The sequence below is a fragment of the Xenia sp. Carnegie-2017 genome, unplaced genomic scaffold, assembly GCF_021976095.1.
Source record: "Xenia sp. Carnegie-2017 unplaced genomic scaffold, XeniaSp_v1 HiC_scaffold_14, whole genome shotgun sequence".
Lineage (NCBI taxonomy): Eukaryota > Metazoa > Cnidaria > Anthozoa > Malacalcyonacea > Xeniidae > Xenia > Xenia sp. Carnegie-2017.
In genome coordinates this window covers 6,121,690-6,149,563 of record NW_025813447.1, presented here as the reverse complement: position 1 = coordinate 6,149,563, position 27,874 = coordinate 6,121,690, and the positions used below count along the sequence as shown (strand labels likewise).

General features: G+C 34.3%; 1 protein-coding gene across 4 annotated transcripts in view; it reads right to left on the bottom strand.

Annotated features, from left to right (window-relative positions):
* Positions 1 to 19,440, bottom strand: part of LOC124434601 (guanine nucleotide-binding protein-like 3 homolog) — a 32,024-nt gene extending 12,584 nt beyond the window's left edge. The window contains exons 1-22 of one of the 4 annotated variants that reach the window (XM_046984489.1): positions 16,097 to 16,256; positions 15,902 to 15,954; positions 15,473 to 15,530; positions 14,931 to 15,052; positions 14,260 to 14,344; positions 13,450 to 13,532; positions 12,835 to 12,951; positions 12,064 to 12,118; positions 11,943 to 11,980; positions 10,122 to 10,193; positions 9,916 to 9,979; positions 8,949 to 9,052; positions 8,327 to 8,471; positions 8,236 to 8,260; positions 8,063 to 8,125; positions 7,219 to 7,330; positions 6,309 to 6,374; positions 5,663 to 5,750; positions 4,608 to 4,662; positions 3,921 to 4,020; positions 3,807 to 3,843; positions 1,233 to 1,318 (exon numbers count right to left, since the gene is read on the bottom strand). In XM_046984489.1, coding sequence (XP_046840445.1) covers positions 1,233 to 1,318; positions 3,807 to 3,843; positions 3,921 to 4,020; positions 4,608 to 4,662; positions 5,663 to 5,750; positions 6,309 to 6,374; positions 7,219 to 7,330; positions 8,063 to 8,125; positions 8,236 to 8,260; positions 8,327 to 8,471; positions 8,949 to 9,052; positions 9,916 to 9,979; positions 10,122 to 10,193; positions 11,943 to 11,980; positions 12,064 to 12,118; positions 12,835 to 12,951; positions 13,450 to 13,532; positions 14,260 to 14,344; positions 14,931 to 15,052; positions 15,473 to 15,530; positions 15,902 to 15,954; positions 16,097 to 16,109 — 1,641 coding nt within the window. In that variant the 5' untranslated portion in view covers positions 16,110 to 16,256. Of the gene's footprint in view, positions 1 to 1,232; positions 1,319 to 3,806; positions 3,844 to 3,920; positions 4,021 to 4,607; positions 4,663 to 5,662; positions 5,751 to 6,308; positions 6,375 to 7,218; positions 7,331 to 8,062; positions 8,126 to 8,235; positions 8,261 to 8,326; positions 8,472 to 8,948; positions 9,053 to 9,915; positions 9,980 to 10,121; positions 10,194 to 11,942; positions 11,981 to 12,063; positions 12,119 to 12,834; positions 12,952 to 13,449; positions 13,533 to 14,259; positions 14,345 to 14,930; positions 15,053 to 15,472; positions 15,531 to 15,901; positions 15,955 to 16,096; positions 16,257 to 19,339 lie in introns of those variants that run through there. The other 3 variants (XM_046984491.1, XM_046984490.1, XM_046984493.1) reach the window with 3 other exon arrangements.
* Between the last annotated feature and the right edge of the window lie 8,434 nt (positions 19,441 to 27,874).

Genomic DNA, 27,874 nt, shown 5'->3' with positions numbered 1-27,874 from the left:
GTTAGGTCTGTTATCAATAGAGGTATATGAATTCAATTATGCGGGATGTAATTCCCGATACATGGCGAAACTTCACGCCATTTATCCACCAGAATCAGGGAACATACCACAACAGACAAAAACTCTCATATCTACCGACACCTTAAATCTCATTCATGTAAAACGAAGTATTCACCCTCTTCTTCAAAATCATCGACAAAGCTGACACATCATTCTCCCTTAAAATCAAAGAACCACTCCACATTAAGAAAACTAACCCTGACCTCAATGTTCAAGTTTTTAAATTCAATACAATATTTAGTTTACAATACGCTCGGACGCTCTTATCTTATTTCCTTATTATTGTTGTAATTAATGTATCATATTACTTTTATATAAACCTACTACTTTTATATAAACCTAGGGACGGGGCGGGTGGCTGAATGGTTAATTGCGTGAGTTGCAAGCCAGACGGCGCGGGTTCAATCCCGGCTCGTGGCACATCTGGCAATGTGTCTGTAAAACCTAGCCCGGGTTGACCAAAGCCATGTGAGGGAAATTTGGTAGAGGAAACTATGTCCTCGGATGGACTGTATCTGCATCTGCAATGTTGCAGCCTTGTCACAAATGTGTCACGCTGATATCAGCGTTGTAGTTGCGTGAAAGGTACGAGTGATTGTAGTCTGGTCAGCTGCCTTCACTATAATTTAAGTAACCAGGATGTTCCACTTCGTGGAACCCTCATATGTCGAAATCGACGGAGTCCATTAATTATTAATTATATAAACCTACTATTATTTATTATTTCACTTATACTGAAGATGGCATCATGAGATGTCGAAACATGTCTATTTTAAAAAACTCGACACATATTAAATGCGCATATAATAATCTATTCATAATTGTATAAATTGTATCACAGTATCATATTACCCTTATATATATTCATCACATACATAATACTCATTATACTGCAGATGGCATCATGAAACGATGAAACATGTTCATTTTAAAAAAACTTGTCGATTTTATTAAATGCGCATTATCAATAGTGATTTTACGCAATTACGGTAATATATAAATATATCATCATCATCATCTTGTATCTATGTAAACTTCCTACTCAATCGCACTTTGGAAATTCATAACGAATGACATTGTTGTACAGGTATCTTAAATTCAAAATTAGAGGCTAGAGTGTATTTTGACTAATAAACACATCCTGGTAAAAATTAACTAAAATTTTTTCATACCATTTCTTCATCGAGTGTAAATGAAGATGCCTCGCTTGATGTCAGTATTAAAGCGTCCTGAATGGTACGTGTGAGTTCTTTCATATCTACACGACAAACGAAAGAAAAACAGATCGCGTCAAGAGGGAAATTAGGAGGAGCTAAAACGGCCTAAACATAAATTTCCCGCAAAATTGCCACTACATAATTCACTCAACACATGTTTCAATATCAATTTCTACTTTTTTAATATACCCAATACTGTACACGCATAAGTGCTTTTTCAAAAAAAGAAAATCTTAAAAACATGAGTGTAATTTTGTCTGAAATTTTGAAACAACGCAAGTTACTATTTTGATTTTTACGTTAGAAAATTTCAAATGAATCAAACGCGTATATCAATGAATAGAGCTTCAATAGCATTCGCTTTTTTATTATGATTTCGTGAAATTGACTTTGTGAGATTGACGGGTGATTTTTTATTTACTCAGTGTCAGGAATATATAGATGGTGGAGGTTTATTTTATTTTCGCTGCTACAGAAGTGGGGGATTATCAGTGGGGGAGGAGGGGGGGTGGGTTAAAATGAGGTTGGTGTATAAATAGAGATGTGGTGAATCAAAAAATTTGCCTTTAACTGGGGTGTATAAAAAACTGAACAGATACGAAAACGTTTAAAGTTATATAGGCGGCAAGATCTGCAAAAACCTTAGGTGGAATAGATAGTTGGAATATGTTCCAATGGTTATCTAACAGTAAAATACTAGCGAATAATAACCATTTTTAGAGTGAGAATTATATTCTTAAGAAGCACTTTTGAAATAGCTTGTGCACGAAAATGACAAAGCTAAAAGCAATCGGATCACATAGGATTAAAACAGAGCACATGTTGTTCAAGCCAACAAAGATTTGGAATTTTGGCTTATGTGTAGACAGGCGAACGCTAAGCTTTCAAATAGCGGATTATTTTGAGCTTAAATTAATCCAAATATGAATAATTGATGAAACTTTTAAAGTGCCTCTAACACAATTTTTATATTTGTCCAATCGATTATTCTGTTTATTGAGAATGTTTTAGTAAAAAAAATTAATTAATTTAGATAAAACGTCTATTTTTTATGGCGTGGCAAATTTAGCTTTTTATGGCTCAGTTCCGTGACAATTAAGGGTCTGGATCTACCGTTTGTTTCGACGTTACGCAAGGTAATCGGCATTTTGCTCTGATGCTTTCATATGTTACATACATGTTGAGACTTTGTCGTAATTCCGACCGATTTAGACACTGTAGCATTTATATATTGCTCGATAATTATCTCTAGCAGTGAATCAACAAGTGATAGTTATGAGTCTGATGACTCGCATAAAATTTTATTCCGGGGTATGTTATTATCGAAGACGCGGGAATAAATAACGATGGCAATGTTCATCATGACGATACTGATGATTCGAATGTGGGCGCTTATGCCGCTCTTTCATTTTGATAATTCGGTTTGATTTGGCCAGGCAAAATGAAAAATCTTCTCGAAATCTTCGAGTTGGAAATGATCAGAGCAAAGTGAAGGCTCGAATACCCGTTTTTACTTGACAAAATCGACCCAAATTTTTCTTCGCTTTTTGGCTTCAGGCTGGTCATCGTTACAAAAGGGAAAAGTGTGAAGGCTAATGCCATCGTTAAGACTGGCCTTATCTGTACAATTAGCAGCTACGCAACTAAAAACCATCTTTTTTACTAAGTAATATTGAAGACGCTTTGTATGTTTATTTTATATGATTTGTAGAGCACAAATGCGCGAGTTCCTTGCGTGACGTCACATAAAACACTCGTTTCATTTCCCTACAAGTATATTATTCTCACGGAAGTGAGATAGCCGAAAGGGCTATTTTGCCATCATTAAACTGCCACAAAAACTTAAATACTGTTTAATATTAAATTCTGTTTTCGCGAAGATTCTAGAAATTATGAATCTGTTTGACATCGCTCGAAAAAAAATTGTGCTAGACGCACTTTAAGAAAAAGGCATTAAAAAAGGGAAAAACGCGATTTGGATGCTTGCCGTTGGTTGATGCTTGGCCAAATTTTCCCGTAAGTCAGTAGGCTTGTACAACATGTGTCATATTTTAACGTTATGTGTTCCAATTACTTTTTAGCTACTTCATTTTCGTGCGCATACTTTTTCAAAAGTGCTTCTCGGTAACACAATTTTAACTCTAAGGTCTAGTTCATACGTAAAACTTTACATGCGCTGAATGCATTTAAAACAAAAATAATGAGAAAGTTTATCTCATTTTCCTTGTCTTTAATGCGTTCGGCGCATGTAAAGTTCGACGTTTGAAACAGGCCTAAAATAGGTTATTACTTTCAAACATTTTACTGTGAAGATTAACAATTGGAACTCTAACTAACTCTTCCCTACAAAGGCTTGCGCGCTGATGACCTTAGCGACGTTTCCCAAACTGTTCAGCTTTTTTTGATACACCCAGTATATGAAGATTCATATGTCAAAGCTTGTAAACAATCAAACAATTAGCAAAAAAAGTACTAAAATACAATAAAGACAAGTTAAATAGAGACAAGTCAAAAAATAAATATTTGTACTTCTCATTTCATCGCTTTCTTCTTTCTCTAAACTTATCTGAAAAAGAAAAAATATTATTTAAAAAATGACAACTTCCAAATAGAGATCAAAACAAAAAGCGCAATTCCAATTACCAAATCGAACTCAGTTCCCCATCTCTGAACAATTTCAGCTGATACATGTGCAGGTAAATGATGTTGATCAGGTGGATGAGTGTAAAATACGATTTTCCCACTGAATAAAAATTAATTAATGAAGTTTAGGCATTTGAAGCTAAATCTGAGCTAAATCAATTGAATCAATCAACGAGAATTTTAATACAATCATGAATATATGAGGAAAAATTAAAACGTTGGTTTTGAATTTATCTGTTTCTCATTATTGTTAATTTATTAAAAGATATAAAAGATGTTTTTCGTATTTGCACTGGCTTATGAAAACCTCAGAGACGTGCGCGAGGACTTTCGAGCAGGTGCAACTTTCGACCAATAGTCTCGAGCTTACACTGATCTGCTCTCGAGTTCTCGTAAAAATTTCCTCGGTTCGCACAAGCCTGTGCAAAAACACAGTAAGCTTTTTTTGTTTCTTAAATAAGCTCCATCATTGTGGTGACGACATTAAAGTACATTTGATGTAAAAATGCATGTCCTTAAAACAGGGTTTCAGTGCATTTTAGTCTAATATATTCTACTGTAATTTTCTTCGAAATTTTCAACTTTTATACGGAACACAACAGTTGCTCCAACAACTACATATTGATGCCAGTAATTATAGGTATTCATCTACTCCATCTAGTGTCTTAATTGAGAGCGATCCGTTACCTGTTCCAGTCACCAAGTACTGCTTTAGCAGCAGCGTTCACATCCGGAACGCCACCTGGTGGAAAAAAAGTATTTCACAAGTTTGCAAAAGAAAATACATTTTATCAGTGTACAAGGGGCATTAGATGACGCTTTTCCACCAGATCAAATGCAGAAGTCTTTAATGCGTTTGTTACGAAATTTGCATAACAAAATCGAAGAAGCGTATTCACAACTCTTAAAGTTAAATTTGCATGGATTTTTTTTGGAATTCAGATGTTTTCAAGCAATTTGATGTATTTATGCCCATTTTACGTTAAAAGTAAGTTGCAAAAGTCGTCCTTGCGCGTGCAAATTTTTTGGGCGGCCATGTTTGCTTACTTGACGTCATAAGTAGTGCGGAAGTTGCCAAAGTAATGGCAATTTCTATTGCCATGTTGAGATTATCAACTTACAAAAAGTAGATATTGGTCGTTAATACCGTCAATTTCGCCACCTTTCAAGAAGGCGGCTTGTCCCACTCGTAACTATTAAGCAATTATTGGATGAGATTGAGTATGATATCAAGAATCGAGGTCAACGTTGTTTGACTACGCGAAGCTGAGGCGCATAACATTGACCGAGGTTTGAAGAAACCTTGATATTTGCGAAAAACGAATTCAATAATTTTTTTATTATTCACTTTAACTAACTGAAGTATTGTGAAAACATATCAATATAAAAAATTTTTCTACTCTTCACTAACTTGTTGATGTCAGACGGTTTATTCAACTTCGTCTCATTTAGATATCGGCTTTTAATGGCGTCCATAATTGTAGAAACTATTATTTGTAGATATGACGTCATACTTTCAGATATCGAGAATTATCTGCAGGTAGTTGACCAATCACAGCCGACATTGCTTACATAGCAAATAATAAAGAAGTTTGCTTGAGTCAGATATCTAGTAGATTGGGTTCAAGGTCATTGTTCGCATATCACATGCTTCCGCTTTAGGATATATATATTGTAATTAGGCCGTCATGTTGTTCTCGACAATAGCAGTTGGCTTGAACTTTATGTAAAGAGAAACTAACCTTTTTTTAATTTACCCATTTTCTTCGCGAGTTCACAGAGAAATTGATTGGTATCTTCGTAGTCTGGAATACGATATTTTTCCATGACCTTAAAAAAGTTACGGTCATGCACGATGGCAAGGAACGTATTCTTTAAAATATTCTTGGTGTGCAAGCTACGTCATAGCCGCCATGTTGGATGATTTTAACAAAGAATTTTCCTTATTTACGTACAATGCAATGTCATCCAGCATGGCGAACATTCCATTGTTCTGTCACTCCGAAGAAAATGGTTGCACACCACCTATAGCTGTTGCATTAAATTAACAGAACAAAATATTCGAATTTAAAAGAAAGGAGGGATTATCAAAGAATTTTTTAACTGCACGAATAGGTCATACGTCAGCTAAGGTTCATACGTAACTCACTACAAAACACACGGCCTATTTAACAATAAAAAATCGTTAAAATCTTTAATATAGATTTTTATAGCAATGCACATCATCGCTCACATTTAAAATATGTACGACCAAGAATTGCTCAAGATTAAGGCAAATACGGGCTGTCAAAACTGCTCCGAATGCATACAAACTTACGAAATGATGAGCAACCACTAATAGATGGCTGCACTATCATTGATGCAAACGCAGTATAAAAAAATACGTACCTGCTTTTTTTCGCATCGCTTTAAAATCGTTTCAACAGGACTAATAAGATCATGAAGAGATTCAATCTAAAAATATAAAGTAATAGTGAATAGGAGTTGGGATCAGTCATTTCTCTTAAAAATTGAGGATAAGGACCGCACATATAAAATACGATTAAATATATGCCGCTACTGTATATTGAATAGAGTCATAAAATATTGCAAATTCAAAAATATCTATTTCAATATTCAATCATTACCAAAAAGAGAAAAAGTATCGAAAAAATATCACATGTACGTTTCACAGAATTAGTGAACTCTAGAAAAACAAGTGATGGGCGATGGGATTGGTGTGGATAAATTTGCTAACTTAAATATTTTCCAGATTTTTTTACATACTAATCTACCAAAATATTAATATATCGAAAATTTATCAAAACCCACCAAAAAGTATAGTTACGTACATACTAAGAAAAACTTCCCTTATTGAAAAGAGAGAGCCTTCATCAGAACTTTAAAAGAAAGCCGTAAGAATCAGAAACTCAATTTCGACAAGTTTTGACACATGAAAAACATGCATGGCGTGCCTGAAGCAAACTATACTCATTTTTTCGTATATCATGCATTTTGCTATTTTACCACCAAACGCTTACCTAAACCTAACTACAATATAGTAGAGCCATTCCAATTAATTTTTTCGTGCCACGGATATCTTATAACGCATGTGATTACCTTAGTGGCAGCCAGTCAAATGCTTTTTTTGACCAATAGGAACGATGAAATGGCTAACAACAGCCAGTAATCTAATTAAATATACAGCAGCCAGTAAGCACACGAAGTGGACCTACTGTATATTTTCTATTCTGTGCTCTAACCACTAGGGCCATAATAATCTTATTGGTAACAATAAAAACATGAAAATGATACGCACCTTAACGCAGTTTCTTAAAATGATTGAACTATCGGAGGTTCCAGAATCCATGACAATACCAGGACTGTCAAGCAGCTTTACATGTTTATCCAGTTGAACCTCTTGCATGTTTCTGGAATTGAAAAGAAATAAAAACGGTGTTTGAATTATAATATGACGTAATAAATGACCCGTATACAAGATCCGTATTAATCTACGTATATCAGATGATTGTATTAACAGGCTGAATATAGCGCTAAAACGAAAAACTTGAACGTTGAGATTAGGGTTAGTGTTAGTTTTGTTAATGTGAAGTGCTTCTTTGATTTTGAGTGCAAATGTGGTATCTGCAGTATCAATGATTTTAAAATCTGATCATTAATTCTAACCACTATTTCATTGTTATCTACTCAAAATTGTATAAACTGTATCATTGTATCAAATTACTCTTATATATATTTATCACATACATAATACTCTTTCTTATATACTGAAGATGGCATCATGAGATGTTGAAATATGTTTATTTGAAAAAAACTTGTATTCATTAAATGCGCTTTATAAACAGTGCTTTTACGCAGTTACGGTGATAAAACTATTAATGAATTCGGCTTTCGTATGATATCGAACATCGACCTTCGTTTGAAAAATCATTTTATATCATGCACAACCTCATCCAATAATTGTTATTTATTAGGGTGCATAACGCGAACACGTCCTCACAATCCACCCACCCTACCCCCTTGATGATATTGCTCTTCAATTGCTTATTCAACGCACTATTTCTATCAAAGACGCCAAGAAAACAGCATATACGGCTGCTGCATTCTCAAACAAATTACACAAAAATAAAATGCAAACATACTTTGTGACACCTGGCGTGGCACCAACAGTGCACGATCTCGATCTTTTTAAGCTGTTTATTAAACTATAATCAAATGGATAAAAAATATGAATTAAAGAATCGCCAAGTTCACGTAGCTAAACATAATACTTAAAATGAAATGTATCAATACAATATATTCTCACATTACGTACCTGCTCTTACCCACATTCGGAAATCCTAAAATAAAATATACACATCGATAAACCTCATCGTCTTCTCGCAATGCACATGTCATTCACATACCTACAACACCAACAGTTATCGCTGTTTTGATATTCTTATTTCGACAGTAATTTCCCAATAGTTTCATAAGAGTGCCAGCTCCCATGCATTGACTGGTCGAAAGTAAGCCTTTTGAGGCAAGCGATGTTGGTACTTTACTTTGAGCCTGAAGAATTTAAAAATGGTAAGTTTTAACGAAACTGTCGAGTGCAGGTTAAGGTACTTCCACCATGGTCTTGAGAACAGTTTCGCAGAGGCGTTTTTCCACCATAAACCTTGAAATTTAAGACCCACATAAAACAATTCCAAATTTTTCTCGTACAGCGTCCCCCAGTGATGTAGCTATTAGCTAGTCGTTCCTCGTGAAAAAATATTCCATATAAATTGATGTGAACAATTTTAACAAAGAGGGCAAATAAAGTCAAAAAACATCAGATGATCCACATGCAAATGATCCATTGCAAAAGTACAAAAAAGTACGCAAGCTGACAGATTTATAACATAAGCACAACATCAAAGAACTTCCTCAAGGTAAAGACGCCTTCTTCGCAACTATGCAAAGAGCCTAAACTCGATGGCGTTAATACCCTACGTATACATTTTTGCTAAAAGCCGTGCACTAAGAGCCATTTCTTTCGCCTACCAAATGTTGCTTTTGTGTTTGTGTCGATGCTTTGAAGGCAATTGTAGGGAACTCGTTTCGTAGGTGCTTCAACCATTTCTCAACAATCGAGGTTGGCACAAGATCTAAATACAAAAAACATTATCAATGTCGATAAAATTATCAATCGTTGAAACTATTCCCAACTCGTGAGACATTTTCGAAAGCAATACTTTAAAGGTCATTAACGTTATTCATGTGTCTATTTAAGTTATAAAGATGTGACAGAAAGGGAAGGCTTACAAATGTTAGGGTACAACCATTACGTACTATTTGTAAGTCGTAATTAGGGGCGAATCGATGATGCTCATTTCACGGAAGGAGATTGGCTTTTCAATATTTACTTAAAAAGTTAAGTAAATTATATATCCTAGTCTCACAGTACTTTCTTCAATGATTAAGAAAGCTTCATATATCATGCATCCAAATATTCCCAACGACGAGTGAAACACGAATAAAACAGTTGCTTTCGCACATGACAAACAAGGGGCAAGAAAATTAAGGCCAAACGGAGTTGACATGACAAAGTAACAGGTTGCTTCATGTTAAGTAATTTATTAAAATTTTAGGGTTTCCATGAAAACACGCATCGTAGTAAACAAGTGCAAATGGTGGTAGTGTAAAATATTTAACTGCCTTTGAAATTATAAGTTCTATCTTTACTTAGTCCTATAGTAAAATTTTATAGCCTCAAATACTATTATCATAATACGTAGTCCACAGTACAAAATACCATTTTGGAATGTTTCTTGGGGTGCTAGACAACTTAGATAGGGTTGCGCACCTACCCCTGGTCTCGATAGCAAAAAGAATTGCTCAACGCCTCAAAGAAAACTTATATACTTGTAACCTAGAGTAGAAGACTAATACAACAAACGTAAAATCATCATAGCATGATTGCCATTTTCATTAAAATGCAGGAGGGGGATCGTCAAAGTTACGCACTTACCGATTTTATTCAAGACGAGAACAACTTTTTTGTTGCTGCCTGCAGACAAAACCGCCTCTTCGACCTGCAAAATATTCTGTTGTGAAAATCAAATATCTCTTTCAGAGAATTTGATAACAGAGCTCGGGACGAATTAAAAAAAAATTCTCAATCAGTTAAAGCCGGATAGGAAATAAGCAATCATTCACTGCCATGAATTTACATACCTTAAAACATCGGCAGCCTAATGGGTCTCTTGCATCAAGCACTTCCAGGACAACATCTGAATTTTGAACAACCTACACGAACCGGCAAACAGGTATAAATTACTCAAATGATTTTAATGCTTTTTGGATAACTTGGTGATACCTCTGATGAATGGGTAGATGGTTGGTTACGTTTAAGGATACTGTTGATTCCAATTAAAGAGAGTTTTATCGAGGATTTAAAAAAGCAGTCGTCCAAGACATTTTGTGGATTGGGTTGGTTTTATTTCAACAAGAATATTAGCGCGTTTTTGACGGCAATGCATATTAAAACATAAATCGTAAGTTAAGCAAACTTTTGACAAAATGAAATTATGGACGTCCACATTCAGAAGTGGCTGTGCATAAGACGGTTGGAGGGCTGCCTTGCTAAAAGCTTGCCTGTAAACTATTTTCCAACACATTCAGGGACGGATACTAGATGACGGGGGTTACAAAACAAAAAAATTGCTGTCAAGAAGAAAAGCGCAAGCTTCTAATATCATTGTACTTGATTTGCTTTGATATTTGAATTGGTAGCTACGCAGTGTTGAAGTCAACAACAATAACAACAACAATGACAACAACGACAACAGAAGCCACTACTTTCAAAGAGTACAACGATACTTCATGGTAGAGAACAGTTTAAAATGTTCTTATTACGCATGTGCCATGCTAGAGAATTTAACTTTTTTCTACAAAAGTCCCAAAAATTACATTTTACCCTCAGGAAGGTAATTCTTATTCGGTAACTATAAACATGGATTCGTAGTTTTCAAGCTACATTATAGGATAACTTTAAGGCACCGCATACATACAAGACACAGTGTTAAAAAGAAAGCGATATGATAAAAATGTAGAGCAATTTTTTTCGCTGAACTATTTCTAAAGGGAACGGAAAATTGTTAGAGTAAGTTGGGGTTCAAGTAAACAAGGGCGCTGATAAACTTGGCGTGTTGGGTCAATACTTTGCGTAGCTATAGTAGTTTCACTGTTCATTTAAAATTTTGATCTACAACAATGCGATATACGTACATGTAGTTAAAGTGTGATCAAATCATTCCTATAATAACTGCACAGGGTAAATTAGTAATATCATTATTGTAATGATATCGAGGCAAATTGTTCATTATGAACCACTCATGTATAAATGGATTAATTTACATTTTCATCTTAGAACCTGAATATATATAGACGAGCTGGCCCGGATAGCGAGATAGCCCGATGATTTCAAGAGATCGAAAGGAGCCAAAACTTCACGGTTAAAAATTACAACTTTTTGCAAAGCACCACACGTCACTCTTGTTGTAATTCTCAAATTAGAGCAAATTGGTTGTTTCCATTTTAAATGTTTTGGGAAGTTGTTATATCAGAATATTGTGAAATTGCTTGAGATGACTTATCTCACGGTACGTAAGTATTGAATCATTTTCATTTGCCAAAATCATTTAACGCTTGGCTGAATTCCGGCAACCGGGCTTATGTAATCAGCACTTATATAGATTAAAATCAGCGAGATTAATCGTTAAGCGTTTTGAGATTAGATTAGGATTTCCCGTTATCCAGGGAAATTTGACCGAGGGAATCGAGGAAAATCAAATTTGTTCAAGTTGGCTAGGAATTCGAGGAAATAAACCCTATATAATGTACTATCAACTCGGAGAATTTATCTCAAGTTTGCAGGATTTCAACTTATCGCCGTTCTACTGTAGTTGATGCTGACGCTTTTTGACTCGGTTACATTTTAAAACCTGGACTTTGTTAAAAATCCTTACAGCAATGGGTACGTAAGCAGCTTCATACCTTTTTGAACTCTTTGTAATAGGCTTTCCTGGATGTCTCTGTAAATGACGAAAAAGCGAACAAGAAATTATGTACTTTTTCATTTGTAGATGCAAATATATAACATGTTACAATTCCATACCGACTGGAGCAGAATCACTTTCAGAAAAATCTTCATTGATCTTCTTATGAGCCATCTAAACGTTCAAGCATAAAACTTCGTGGCTTTTATTTAGTATGATATTTCTATGAAATAATTTTCTGGTGAACATAAAATGCGAGAAGATTTTTCAAATTGCCCAAATAAAACAAAGCTTAAACTTTTGACAATGACAATCAACAAATGAATTGATGAGTCAACTCGCTCTCTCCTTCTATCCTCACAGGGCCGTCATTAAAAAGTTAATTTAGTTGGGAGGGGAATAGTTATGCCAGATTGGTTTCTTTTGAAAGAAAATTAACTTTGAAAGAAATCATCATTCAGACTCAACTGAATGCATCTGAATATTCACAAGAATCCCCCCTCCCCCCCTTAACATCCAACAGCCCTGTCTCCGAGCACATGACTGATGTCCATAATGTGTATTGAATAAAAACTGGTTTAAAATGTTTAATAATGCATCTTTAATCTTTAGTATAAATAAATGTTTCACTCAGTGGCCAAAATACAAGTGTAATCAAACTTTGGGGGTGACATCCATGACATTTTCAAAACTAAACGAAAACTATACACCAGCGAGATTCTTAATGACGCAGCAAAATTCTTTTAAATTTCAATTGAAAAGCAAAGGTGAGAACAGCACCTGGCTAAATCACCAAAATTTTCAGAAGAATTAAAATAATGACGACGGATGAGAATGATATAATTTTCGACTGATACGCACGTAGTATCGTAGCAATAATCATTTCACACCTTGCGTTCAAATTCTTTGCTTCGTTTCGCAGCATATTCTTGTAGAGTTTGTAAATTTCGTTTCTTGTTCACCTCCTTCTCTCTCTTCTGTTTTCGCTTTTGTTTTTCCACTTCTTGCTGCAAAAACAAAGCAATATTCATAGGTTTACAAGCAAAGCACAGGAAAAACAGAGTCTTTTCCTCAAATTAACATGAAAACTCAAGAGAAATTTTCTGTACAGATCATCGGTTTTTGACGACGTGATTCTAAATGATTTTGCAAAGGGGGCATGTTCGAGTTCTTATGAGATGTCAGTCAGTCAGCTTAGCTTGGATTTCATTTCAGTGACTCATTTGAGGGTATTTTTATGTGATTCTAGACAAGGCTGGAGATGGTGCACATCCATTCATTGTATGTCTATAAATAGAGCTTTGAGCATGTAGGTTTAAGTTGAGGAATCATAGAAGTAAGGCATAAACCAATTACATATGCACATTACTGACTTTGTGAACAAATGAGAAAAAACTTATACTGGTGTAATCATTACCAACTATACAATAACTAACTTTCTTAAGAAGGGACTGTCCTGTTATGTAAGTAAATTTTGCCCATAACAAGTTACTCAATTTCAATACCGCTAGTTTCCTTCTTTCCACTTCTTCCAAAATCTTGTGTTTAAAGGGGCATAAATTGGGAACACCGGGATCTTTCTTGCTTCCTGAACACAAACCATAAATGTAACATATCAGTGAAAAAACAATACAATTTGAAGGGATTTTGTGATACATTCCATTAAAAATAGCCTGTGACATCCTTTAAAAGACTCAAGCTCAAAAAATAATCTTATGACTATTTTTCAATAAATGTTCATTCACAAAAACTCATAAAATACACTATTGCAGGAAAATCATAACTGTGAAATAGAAAATTAGTTCATTTATCAACACAAAATTATGAGTCTTAACTACATATGTATTCGGAATGAAATTAAATAAAATGTATCTGGATTAGTAAGTTAGTATTAGAATTTCTGGACCAGCTCTTTTCCAATCCCCACAATGTCTTTTCCTTCTGTCTTGTTAATGATGAATTGATCAAAAGTTTGAAAAATTTTCCACATTTCATGTTGTGATAATGAGCACAATAGAGAACAAAATGTATGCAGGCTTTAATAACACAAAATTCATCTTTACTCCAAAACCAATTGCAAACATAAGGAGGGCAAGGACGGCTTGTGTTCCCCCCTCCAACAATTTTAAAAGATTAAAAATCTAGCAAGAAAGCCTTAAATCACACCCACATAACATAACTGTGATGTTAAATGACTATTTGAAAAGACTTCTGTAATGTACACATACCAGTAGATGCATTAAACCTTTTCTGTGTAAGATTATGTGTAGGAATCCTTATATTAAGTTTCTGAAGATCAAGTTTCATAAGATTACCTATAGGTATGCCCCGGGATCTCTTCCTAAATGTCATGCCTTGAGGACAAGTCCCCCAATATTTTACAAAGTGTCTGCCATTGTCCTAATCCAAAGAGACAATGAAAGAGAAAAATATAAATTCTGACAAAATGAATTCTGACATCAGAATTTATGTTCTAATTATTTGATGGCTTTGGAAAAAGTCGAAATATGATGTCTTTAAGAGACTGTTATCATGGTGAAAATATCCCATTCACGTGCAGTTTATAAGAGCTTCGACTTGTCTTCAATCCCTGAGGACTTGGTAGCTCAACAGGTAGAGCAGCACACAAGTATCCCAAGGTACAGTTCAAGTTCAGATAAAATTCAATTGATGTAGTAAGGAGAAGAAGACAGATTTTGTTTCTGATGGCATTAAATGATGAATTTGCAAGTAGTTTTAGCAAACTTTACCTACACAAACATGTCTACCTACACAAACATGTCTACCTACACAAACATGTCTACCTACACGAACACTTGTGAGTAAAGTTACACATGACAAAGTGAGAGTTGATGTACCCAAATTTTCTTTAATTGGGATCATAAAAAAATATTTCATGGTTGATTTAAGAAGCTATGTATTCATCTCATGCATTCATAGTCAATATCTTAAAAAAAATTTGTTACATAATAGTGATGTTACATACGTACAATAATAGTGCACAATGCAACGAGAAAAATATGGAGAATATATCTTTCATCTGGCCATTATAAAGCAACAAATTTACAATGCCTGCCCTGATATGTCTACAGCAAAATTTGCATTCACCTGTGCAAATGTGGAAAACTGATCTGAGCTCAATCAATTACATCACTTACATGCTAAGAATTTGCAAATCAATCATCAATACAAGTAAGAGGAAAAATCAACAAATTTGTTTAAATTTATCTCAGAGACTTGGGAATTTTATCCTTGATGGGAAAAGATGAAGAGATTCATGTGGGGGTATGTACCCTCACAACGTCCTTATTAGTCTGAAGATGTCTTGAGTCAAGACGAAACATCACTATTTTAATAAATTTCATAAAACCTAATTGTTTATGACTATGTTCAAAATTATTTGTTGGGCTCTAATATTTATATTGACAAATAACATCCTTTCTTTCAAAAATAATTGCAGAATCATGAGCTCGGAAGCTAACTTATAAGGTATGATTTGCAAAATGCTGGCCAAACTTTTCAACTTACTTTTTTTGTTTCGATTCAAATTGTTCTCCTTTCTCTGTTTCTGATTGTGTTCCCTAACCTAAAAAATAAGCACGCAGTAACCAAATAAACAATTTAATATCTTTTCTCTACTGAACTGGCATGAGGGAGAATGTTAACAACTGCAGATTTTTCAGTCAAATAATGTTTCAATCACAAATCTTTGCTTCTTCAGCTAATCTAATTAACATTCTTCAGCAATCCAACAAGTAGAACTTAATAAAAATATGTTCAACACGAGTTGACTAAAGTCATAAAAAACATCGGATTCGTAAGGGTTGCGAGTTTAAGTTAGGGAAAGTAATAAAATAGTGATTGTTGTTTGTTGAACAGCAAACAAGAACAGTCACAGTTCGTATATTATAAAAATAAATTGACATAAAAGATGGTTGAAGTCACTCAAATGTATACCTTCTTTTCAATCTTCTTCCTCTTCTTCGTAGTCATTCTCTTGCTTTGTTTTTCTGGAATATGAAAGCTGCACGTTGAACTGTTGAATTAATTTTTGAAACATTTGGCAACACAAAGTCGGTGTGTTGATATCGAAATTTTAACACAAAAACAAAGCGCATGGACTCGACGATACTTTTGCAATGACAAACTTACTAGGTCGCACCATTTATATTCTTCGCAGTTAGCAGTTGATCAAATGAAAGTGATAAAAATCAATAAAATATTTCACTTCGACTCTGCACGTGTCTAAAGTCCACCCAAGGAGCAAAAGCTGTATTCAAGCATTTTCCGCTGACCATACATTCAGCGTACTCGTGAAGATTTTATTGATTTTATTGATGTTGGAATATCGGGGGTATTCCAATTGAAAAGTTACCACATATAAAATATATTCGCAACACTAGTAAAAAAAGCCTATGGCGTATTTCAAAGCCTGCTTCATTAGTCCTGCTCTGCTAATTGAGTGCACCCAATACAGAAAAAGTGAATTATATTCAACCTTTGTCTTTTCAGTTTCCGATACACGGGTGTGACGTCATATGCAAAACGTCATTTATTGGTTCTTCGTGCCTGGCATATGATATGAGCATTCACAGCTATGTCACTTAGACTGTCCTATGTAGCATCATAAACACCCCTTTTGTATTATATTTCATTATCTGCGTTCTATGCCGAGCTCTCTCCTTACTCTCAAAATGGATCTGCCTGCAAATGTATTTCTACCCTTGCATTTTTTCATGCCTTTTCTAAACACCGTGCTTTGAAAACACCACATGCAATGTTCACAGTTCTTAATTGGAAGTACAAGGTGTGAGGTGTGAAGAAAAAAGAAAACTAATGCACAAATTAATTATATTAATTTGTTTTGTTGCTGAAATGACTAAAGACTATGTTGTATTTATGAATTGATTGAATTATTATGCTCATTTGCCTTCACTTGCCTTCTACATCTCATCTATATTGAAAATCTGGGTTCTTCAACGTCTAACTCCTCGACAAGCGCGTCAAAAAAATCGGATAGCACATCTCTTCGTCAAACGAGGCAAAACACAAATATCATTTACGTTTATGTAAACGGCTTCATAGAAAATTTCCTGAAGCTCTGTTTATATTTTCCAGTCCAACTTTTGCAGTTTTGACTCAATTAATCATTTCGAGAGATAGTTTGCCATGAATATTATTGGATGTTACAGTTTGTTATATGGGAAGAACCCTTGCAAACAAAAAGACAAATTTAGAAAGCAAAAAGTTCTGTTTTTGTCCGTGCCTCCCGACACCCTAGGACAAAAAGGGCACTATGGAGCGTCGCATGCTGACGTTTTGGTTGGACAGTTCGACTCCTGCTACGCCATCCTACGTGGATATGTCAATAGTAAGCTTGGTCCATCATACCCTCCATACGCAGTAAGGTACTCGAGGCAATTCACGACGTCCTTGTTTGAAACAACATAGTTTCAATTTTACACAATGTCTGGCATCAGTAAACTTTAAATTTATACGTAAGATTTAAAAAGTTACCATCAAACAAAGTATTATATTAATATGGAAAATATTGGATACATACAAATATATTACTGGAATAGTTAACAAAGCATATTTCAAGCATATTTTCAGTAATAGTTTCTAACATTCATATTCAGCTGGAAATACATAGAGGGGTAATTATTCATTTTTTCAGCTCTTCCTAACATATTTTTGTTGAAAGCGATTTAATTTTAAAAGAAGTCATGAAGTCGGGCAGAGTTGAATGTATGAAATATTTACTCTTCCCCCTTCCCCAAATTAGAGCTCTTGCTTCTAATGGTATAACAGAAAGCACGATGGTCTAAAAAATCCTCAATAAGATGTTTATGGACATATATACGATCGTCACAAGACACAAGTTAGCATTGTACGTTATACTCTGGAGAGTCCCCCACTTCATAATCTTGAGTTTCATTCCAACATGCAATGCAAACAGAAGATAAAGTTCGTTCAAAGAAATTGAATTCCCATATTCAAAGAAACTTGTGTTAATCGTTGAAGCTAATAATAAGATGTTGAAACATGTCTATACTAAAAAAATATCGTCGTGTTTATCAAATGTGCATTCACAATAGTGTTTTTAGAAAATTATGTTAAGCGTGAAGGTTTTTTATCATTTGTAAAACACTTAATCTTGACATTCAACTGGACATCAGCCAATTAGGATCGTATTCTCACCAAAGTTTCTTATATGGAAAGTTTTTCATGGATTTGGACTTGGACACGGTCTAAGCTTAATCACAGTTCCCGTTTCTGTCATTCTGTCTAATTGGAGCCAGATGTTTTGGGAAAAATTCTTGTCAAAACCCAGGAAATCGCGTTTTCAAGCTTAAAAGCTAAAGTTAAAGTTAAAAATATTCAGGGGTAGCATACCCCCAGAACCCACTAGGTAGGTCGCGCTTCCGGCGCTCACAATGCATCAGTCACGCTAAAAACTGAATCCGCCCCTGTTTCATGATATTTCCAACCAAATTGAAAACTGTCAAAGAATTGTTGCACTGGTCAACTAGATGACATCAATAAAGTTTATATGCGATATCTTTTACTAGTTGAAACCACCAATACTCTCTATTTGTAAGACATGGAATTTCCTATTTTTGTTCACTGTTCAGGATGATACATCTTTTTTTAAGAAAATGTCAATATATTTTTTATTAGTTAAGAGGCACCAAGGTCAGAAAGTGATCGATAATATTTATTTAAGGAACATTGACTTTAAAAAATTAAATTCTGTCCGTTGATGCTACTACGACAGTTTCTGTTTTGCAATATGAGATTCAGTAGCCTCATCGTGTGTTTTGATCTCAGCAAATTTCCTATAAACCCCAAAATTAAAATTTTTGCAGTCCTAGAACAACACACATTTACAATGCAGAACGATTTATAAACAAGTAAGGCTTTGTAGTCGTAAAATTCCGACGTGAGAAGAAAAAATTGCTTTCACTTTCCCGGTTGAATGCACATCAACAACACAACTACCACAAATCCAATCAGAATGTATAAAGGTAGAAAATAAAATAACTGCTTGTTTACTATCACATGCAAAGCAAATACTGCGAAGGATTTCCTTACAGTTGACTGTCGTAAAAATTGTTAAACGAAGGACTTCATAGGTATTTGAACAACTAAAGACATCATGGGTATTTGTTCAGTGTGTCAAGCTTCCAAATAAATTTCGTCCTAGCTAGCCAAATTACGTTGCAGCAACGTCGTGACAACGTTACTTCGGACCTGACGTTCTCAAAACCTTTAACCAACGTCGTAAGTACGTTGTGTGCTAACAAATCGAACGACTTTTTCTTGGTCAATGCAAACTACACGTCACTATGCAAGTGTTTGAATTTCCTTGCATGGTATAGATCTAATGTTTACCTGTTTTTTCTTTGTGAAATCAACTGAAAAGTCAGAAGCAATTGATATCTTTGTAAGATGATGAGAACCATCCCACGCCCACATTAAACCATCAGACCACCAGCATCTGATGTTGCGCAGGTGTGTATCGAACAATGGTACTGTGCTTGATGTTCCAAATAACAATGTTGACGAGACCATGCAGTGCTAATAAAGGCACACAAAAACGATTCATCTGGCGAAAAACAACAACATCTCATTAAAATAGCCTCGTGTCTCAAAAACAAATGTTTCCAAAAATTAAGGCTAAAAACATTATGCTTGATGAATATCGCCGAATTATAAATATTTTTCATATAAGTCGAGCCTAAATCTTCAAAACAAACAATTTTTCCTTGTTGCAATATATTCCTTGCCAATAATCCTTTTTCGTCACTGACGTTACTTCTATTTGCAATGAATTGTAAATAAATTGAATTGGGTAAAAAATCGTGTGAAACAAATTGCTACGGCATGATGATATTTCCTCTTGTAGATCTTTACTCAACAAAGATCCTCTTTTTTTCACAATTTTTTCCCACTGGTCTATTATTAACAACCTGTATATTCAGAGATGGAAACCTAAATTTCTCAAATAAGATGGCAGAAATGATTTTAATATCTACTTCCTAACTAAAGTTGACAATTTCGTCACATTCTATCATGTGATACATCACATTCTTCAAAGCATATATAGTCATAGCAGTGCTCGTTTGATCATCAAAAATGTTTTTTGACTTAATGTGAAGAAACTCCTTCTCACAAGCACGCCCATAGTAACTTATGCCCATTCAGTATAAGGACTGATAATCGACGGTAAACTCATGTCTTTCATAACCATCTGTTTACAGCCAATCAATAAGAGACAAGTGATACACGGTAAACAATCATCGTAAACTGGCAAAATTTGAGGTATCATTTCAATGATATTGATAATTGATTTCATCAGGAAAACCTAAGCACTCAGAAATCAATATTCGGGGCAAATTGCCTAGATAAGCTTCAAACATTCCAAGAAATTTTTAAAATTATCACCTACCAAATAATTATGTAGCGTTGATGAGCTTTCTCTAATGATGCTTTTATTCGACGAAATTCATTCTTGTACAAACCATTCAATCCGATAGGGACGTATAATACTCTCGATGGTAGGTTTAACATTTAATTTATTTAGCTCTTTATGTGCGTGATAAGCATAAAGAAAAGATCTTCAAATTTTACAACTGACCTTTGCAAAACGCCATGAGAAAAGTTTAATTTATATTTCAAATATTGCAGAAGCACAGCCCCCTCCCAAAGCTTAGCTATTCGGGGATTTGGGCTTAACACCATGTGTACTTCGGGCAATTAATAAAAGTCTAAATGACGTAAATTGAATCAAGTTACATGGAAAAGATGAACAAGCAAGTAATTAATTAACATTTAAAATTCTTTGCGTTACATGAAGTTCAAACCTATCTTGATTGAAACGCGGGCAAGCTAGCTGGTATAAAAATATAATTTTAACGCGCCGCGTTAATTTTAATTCCAAAGTTGGTATTTATCTTGCTTTGTGATGCTAATGCAGCATAAAGACGAAATATTACAGGGTTTGTGTAATTAACAGCAACTTTAAGGTACTTACCTTCTGTTTAACACAAATCATCATATTGATTTATTTGTTATATGTCTTTCCATGCTATAGAGCTACTGAAAAGTTTACTGATTTATTTGTATATTTGTTATTGTATCTGATCACAATATACAATTATTTTGGAGGAAGTTATTGACATTTTTACGAATCGGACAACCAAAGATCATATTTTTTCCGACTATCCATTATACATGAGTATGAATGGCTACACCAACCAATCCGACCAGGAAATACGATTGAATACTCTATACATGCCTTGTCTGATTTTAAGTTAAGCTACTAGACGTTACTGTGCTAAAACGGCCAGTATTTTAAGAAGAATGCATATTGCTCCTGCACATTAGAAATACTATTCTTATTATCTACTTTGTGCCGACTGGAAAGTTTGCAAACTGCGCACCCGAGATCAAATTTAAAGGTTGAAATACACTGTGCAGTCGCTTTAGTCGCGGTAGTATTTGAATTGCCAGCCATTGTTGTTATTACTAACACATGCAAGAAAGCGCGCGAATGGAAATAGTATAGCGGCAAACAAATCCGATATCGTGTGAACAAAGAGCATTTAATTTTTTGTATCGGATTGCTCTACGAATCCGGTACGAGACGAATCCGGTATCGTGAGAACAAGGCTTTAAGATGAAGATCGCGAAGAACCCGATAGCGTATCGTGAAGAGGCTGTTTACATGATCCTGGCTAACCGGGATTCAGTGAGGCGTGAAATGATTTCGAGGCATTGAAAAAAAGGCAAAATTTTAAACGTAAAAATTACAACTGTTGTTCAGCGCCAAAAGTCATTCCTGCTGAAATTCATAAATTAAGCCAAACTGGTTATTGTAATTTTAAATGTTTTGCGCAGTTGTAAATCAGAATATTGTGAAAATTCTTGGGAAGATTTATCTGATGACGAGTATTGAATCGTTTCCATTTACCAAAATCATTGAACGCTTGGCTGAATCCCGGCTACCCGGTCTCATGTAATCAGCTCTTAGCACAGAATAGATACGTAACAGAAGCGCCACTCAGCGAAAAATCTGTCCCCTACTTGTACCCAGTTCTTAAGTGCGCATCTTTTGCGCCCGCCTTTACTCCAGCCAGATAAACTGGCCAGTTGTTTTTCGAAAATTTGACGAATGTAAATTCACTTATGGACAAAATTTTTAATGCCATCGGACAGGACACCAAGCATATGAGGTGAGAAACAGTTTTGTTGTAAAATACGTTCGTCATATATAATTTTACGGGTTTTATATTTTCTTGCCTTGAATTGTATGCGAGATCCATGTTTAGAACGTCTCTTACATTGAACGGCAGTTGCCCTAAGAATTTATAATTTAGGACAAAGGTAATAAATATATTTAGTGTGATTCCATTTCTGTATTTTCTAGTAAAGAGTTTCCTATTAGAATGGTCAATGGATTTGATAGAAGCGATAAAGCGACCTACTGTGCGCAAAGAACGTTCTTTAGATGAAGACATTATTCGTAAAGAATTTGGACTAAACTAATTTACATTTGATGCTTGAATCAGGGCTTTTTATTTGCAATGTAGCTTGTCTGTACAATTGTAATTGAAAGTTTTTATATGTAATTGTATATTGAGTTCCTGTGGCTATCATGTCTGTTAAATTTGTATTAACTTACAAATAAAGATGTTTTTTTGTCTTATTTTTAATAAACCATATATGAAATTACAATTATTTAAAGAATGAAGTTATTGATAAATTGTTTCAATGAAATTAACAACTTTGTCATTATGTCAAGCATATTGTCAAGCTCCTACAGCTTAGCTCTTTGGTTAAACTTCACTTGTGCGTTGTGACCAACAATTGTATTTGAAAAATGATTAGAACTATGTTTGATTCACCACATTGATCAACCAGCGGAGAGAAATTATTGCAACAAAGGGCTCGAACATGTAATTTTGCTAAAATCCATAAACTTCATTCAATAAATTAAAATTTTTATTGTAAATAATCATGTCACAAACTGAACTTATTCTGGTAAAAAACAGTTATAGTTACTCTTAATGCCATTATTTAATACTTTACAAAGTAAAATGTTTACCAAAAGGTGAAACACAGATACACCACTTCTCACATCATCAATAAGCATGTATGTCAAATATATAAATAATCTCCTGATTGAATTTAAAAAGGCAGAAATAATAAAGTTAAGTTGTGTGGACCATATGACAGTATATGTTTCACAAATTGCTATTCAAGCACTCTATTGGTGGACCAACATGCTGCTGCTGATGTTCCAACTTGCTCAAAAAGTCATTCAAGCTTCACAAGTAACAACTATGATGAATACAAAATATTTTGGAATCAGACGACCTTCATAGTGGCCATGCAGCATCGCTTCTGATATTTTAAAACACCTGGCAAGACAATTTTGGTGATTTGAATGTCCAGCCTAAAGTTCTTTGCAATATATAAACTAATTAGAGAATAATTTGATTTGTCACTTGTTTCAGCCACGAGCGAGATTTCAAATGTTAGAACAAATATCTTCAACTTTCTCTGCAGAATTCTTATATGATAAAATTAAAACTGACGACAAACCATATACCAACAACAGCAACAACAACAAAATTTTATTTTCACTCTTGAAGTTCTTACAACACACTATTATAAGTCCATATTACAATTTCTTCAATTTGGAGTGAGGGCCACCTATAATAACCATATATGGGCTAATCGAGACAGGTGACCTTAGAATAATATAATATGTTTAATATAATAAAGATAATATAATATAGTTATACTAATTGAAGATAGAGCCATTATTTATAAATAGTAAATAGTAACTCCATCTTTCTATGGAAAAAAATTAGTTACAATAATATTGATCAAATAACCATATTACACATTAATTAACATAGCTTGTAGATAATTGACATGCTGTTTGACATGTATAAATTGACATAAGATAAAGAATAGTAAATGCAAATTAACACGATTCGTATAAATACTGTTGTACACACGGATGTAGGGTCATAAGAAAAAATATGCAAATATACATACATGTAAGAATATATATAAATATAAATATAACAAAACTTTGAATCACACAATTCATTTGAAATCAATACTTATCAATTAATCGAAGTTTTAGTTTCTTTTTGAAATAAGAATAAGAAAAAATTTTTAGTGATTCATCAACGCTGTTACATATCTTAGTTCCAATACACCGTATATTGAATTTTCCATAATTGGTACGAACTAAAGGTAGAGAATAATTTGCCTTAGAAGCTAACCGAGTGTTGTGGCTGTGCTGCTCCACTACTAGATTAAAGAAATTATTAAATTTTTTTGGAAGTTTTGAATTGTAAAAGTTATGTAAAAACAAGGTCGTATTGAGATAGACAATATCCTGAAATTTTAGTAAATGTAGTTCCTTGAACAGAGGAGTGGTATCTTCATTAAATTTGGAGAAAGTAATTATTCCCACAGCTTTTTTTTGCAAAATAATCAATGGAGTTATAATGGATTTGTAATTATTTCCCCAAACTGCCACTGCATAAATAAGAAAAGGATAAATGATAGCTTAGTACAATTGAATTAAGGTCTTTTCTTCAACAAAATGTCTCAATTTTTATAGAATACCTATATTCCTAGCAATTTTTTTTGAAAGCTCATGTACATGATCTTTCCATTTAAGATTTCTATCAATAATAACTCCCAAATACTTAATACTTTGTTTTTCCTTAATTTGTATTCCATTTATCAAAATATTTAATTTTTTAGTACAATTTTTTGGGAAGAAGAAAAGAGAAGGTAAAATGACTTATCTACATTGAGAGATAGTTTATTAGCAGAAAGCCATTCACTAACAAAAGTCAGTTGATTATTTATTTTAATTTCCATATCTATTAAGCTTCTATCACAGCAAAGTAAATTTGAGTCATCTGCAAAAAGATGAAAATTTAGCTGAGGGGCACAGTTGCAAAAGTCAATAATATATAAAAGAAAGAGTGGAGGACCTAGTACAGAACCCTACGGAACACCACTAGGAATAAGTTTAGTGTCAGATGCAGTATTATTAATGAAAACAAATTGAGATCTGTCAGTTAAATATGAGTAGAACCATTTCAAGGCTATACCCCTAATTCCATAGTATTCCAGTTTTCTAATCAAGATATTCTGATTAACAGTGTCAAAAGCCTTAGCTAAATCTAGGAAAATACCACAAGAGAAAAGTTTATTTTCGATAGCTCCTTGAATTTTATCTATAATAAGATGAAGGGCATGGACAGTAGAATGATAGGATCGAAATCCAAATTGACCCTCAAAAAATATCTCATATTTTTGAAAGAATTCAACCAGTCTACTATACATTAGTTTTTCCATAATTTTATTAAAAACTGAAAGCAAAGAGATTGGACGATAATTACATATGTCCGCTCTGTCACCGTTCTTGTGAATGGGAATTGCTCTCGCTGTTTTTAATTTGTTTGGAACCATGCCAGTAGAAAATGAATAATTAAATAAAATCTCAAGTGGTACAGACACTAAGTACTTTAGCAATTTTAAAATATTAATTGGAATACTAAAAGGAATGTTGATTTAGAACCATTCAATATACCGAGTACGCATCTCGTCAGATACATATCTACTTTGTAAATATTCCGAATAAACCCTCATTTATCAAAACGGACGTCGAATTAATGGTAATTTGTTGAAAACTTGATGTGTTAACTGTATCCACACAAAAAATATTAAAAAAATGGCCAATCTATAGGAATATTTGGGTTTATTTGCCAAAACCCATCCTTAGAACTATATATTATATTACGATCTGGCTGCACTCATCTGGCTGGAAACATGGCCGCCGTTTAAAATACCCGGATTGTAGAACTCAAAACAGGGGACACGAACATCTAAGGCTCCGACATCGAGTGGCGCTTCTGTTACAATCCGACATCGAGTGGCGCTTCTGTGCCCTTAGTCGCGGCAAATAAATAAATTGTTATGTAAAGGAAAGATATGCCTTATAATTAATCATTGTTTTAATGTCATTCTAGTATTTTTGATCTGAATCTAAGCAAACTTAGGAATTGTGAATTTTGATTGTTTCTCTCCGTCCATTTCTTAAGTGCGTAAGTTGGATAAAATCCCATTTCTTCCAATCATCATCCATGCGCACTCAATCGCCCCGAATTCCCTGTAATTTATCAAGGCGCATGCGGGCATACCCGTTTACCTCTTTTAGTTTTCCCATAGTCTCAAGTGATTGAATGTTAAACAAAAGTTTATCATAAATGGCGTGGATCTTACCGCAGTGTGTTTTCTGTACTTTAGGTAAATCCATGATGTTCTGTACATAGGCCCTGACTATTTCACTGGTATCCGCAAACTTAGACTGTAGGATGTTCTTCGCCCGCTGATATCCTTCGATAGAAAAAGGTAACTCGTCTATGCACGATTTAATCTTGGGAAATAGTGATTCTTTCAAGTAAGAGAAATTTGTCACCGCAGGAACATCTGCTTGATCAATTTCGGCTTCAAATTGATTCCAAGATCGCATCCGATCTGTTGCTGTACCATTGAAGTTGGTGATAACTAGCCTGGGTTTGTTATCCAATAGAAAAGACCAATAGAAAGACCAATAGAAAAGATTCCATTTTCAACTCGTATTGCAACCGTTGTTCATGCTGCAACTTGTCATACTCCAATTGTTCCTTGAGTTTATCCTGGCGTAATTTGGTTACTCGTTTTTCTTCCAGCAATTCTTGTTCTTTTTGTTCTTCTTTCTCCCAATTTCCGGTGGTCTGCTTTACATCGTCCATTTCACGATCAAATCCCTCCTACTCTAAATCCATTTCATTTACCCATTTTCCAATTTCGTCATCATTATCACTTCTCTCAATTCAAAGTTCTTGAATTCTGAGTTTCAGTTGATCAATTTCTGAAGTTAGTTTGCCAACTGTAGTTTTTGGTGTTCTATAACGGTTATATTTCGCTTCCCGATTGAGAGCTTTATAGTTTCTCTTGCGTTAAAGATCAACTTGCGCTTTGTTCCAATTTGTTTCAACAACTTCTCCATTTCTCACAATCCCGTCGGAAGAGCCACTTTGTGTCGGGAACGCTATAGAAGCTAAGTTGATGGCCATCACGCTCACAAGTTTGATATATTTTATTAATCACAGTTTCACATACAGATATGTGTACTCGACTAAAGTTTCGAAATCTCTGCCCATGCCTCGCGAATATAGTCGCTAAATACCCCTTACTCACGTGATTTTACACTACTAATGATTAAATATATGATTACGTAATTCAAATTGTCCCAGTTCCCAACAAAAATAACTTAACCAGGATGGTATAGGCTATAGGGGTATGTTCATAAACCATAAAATCTGTGTTTACTTCATAGAGTATTACAGCACTTTGATATTAATAGACTTGTGATGAAAATTTTCATAAGCATACTAATATACAAAACATCTAATCAAGAATGATGACAGACCATATATGTGTTGGGACCCATGTGCCAAGGCACAATCATGCAAAGGTCAGTCCGAGCCTGACGCAAATGAAAACTTTGCAACGAACCGAATATATCGGATGTATCATATAACTATATAAGTTATTTTGTCCTGTAAATAGGCTGACCGACGACGTGGAAAACAAATGTAAGCAAACAGGGGCTAATTAAATTAAAAAAAAAAGAAAGCATTTAATGGGAAAAAGTGCCCTTTCAAAAAATGCGATTCCTCTTTGAGTCAGGGCACTGAAAATCGTACCAGACCAAAGACGTCTGCTGTTATATCAAGATGTACGTACGTAGTACAAAGGTCAAGTTAACTGATTCTTACGTGCTTCACTAAAACAGTTACAATTATAAACAACTTCACCACAATGAATATTCAAATCCATATT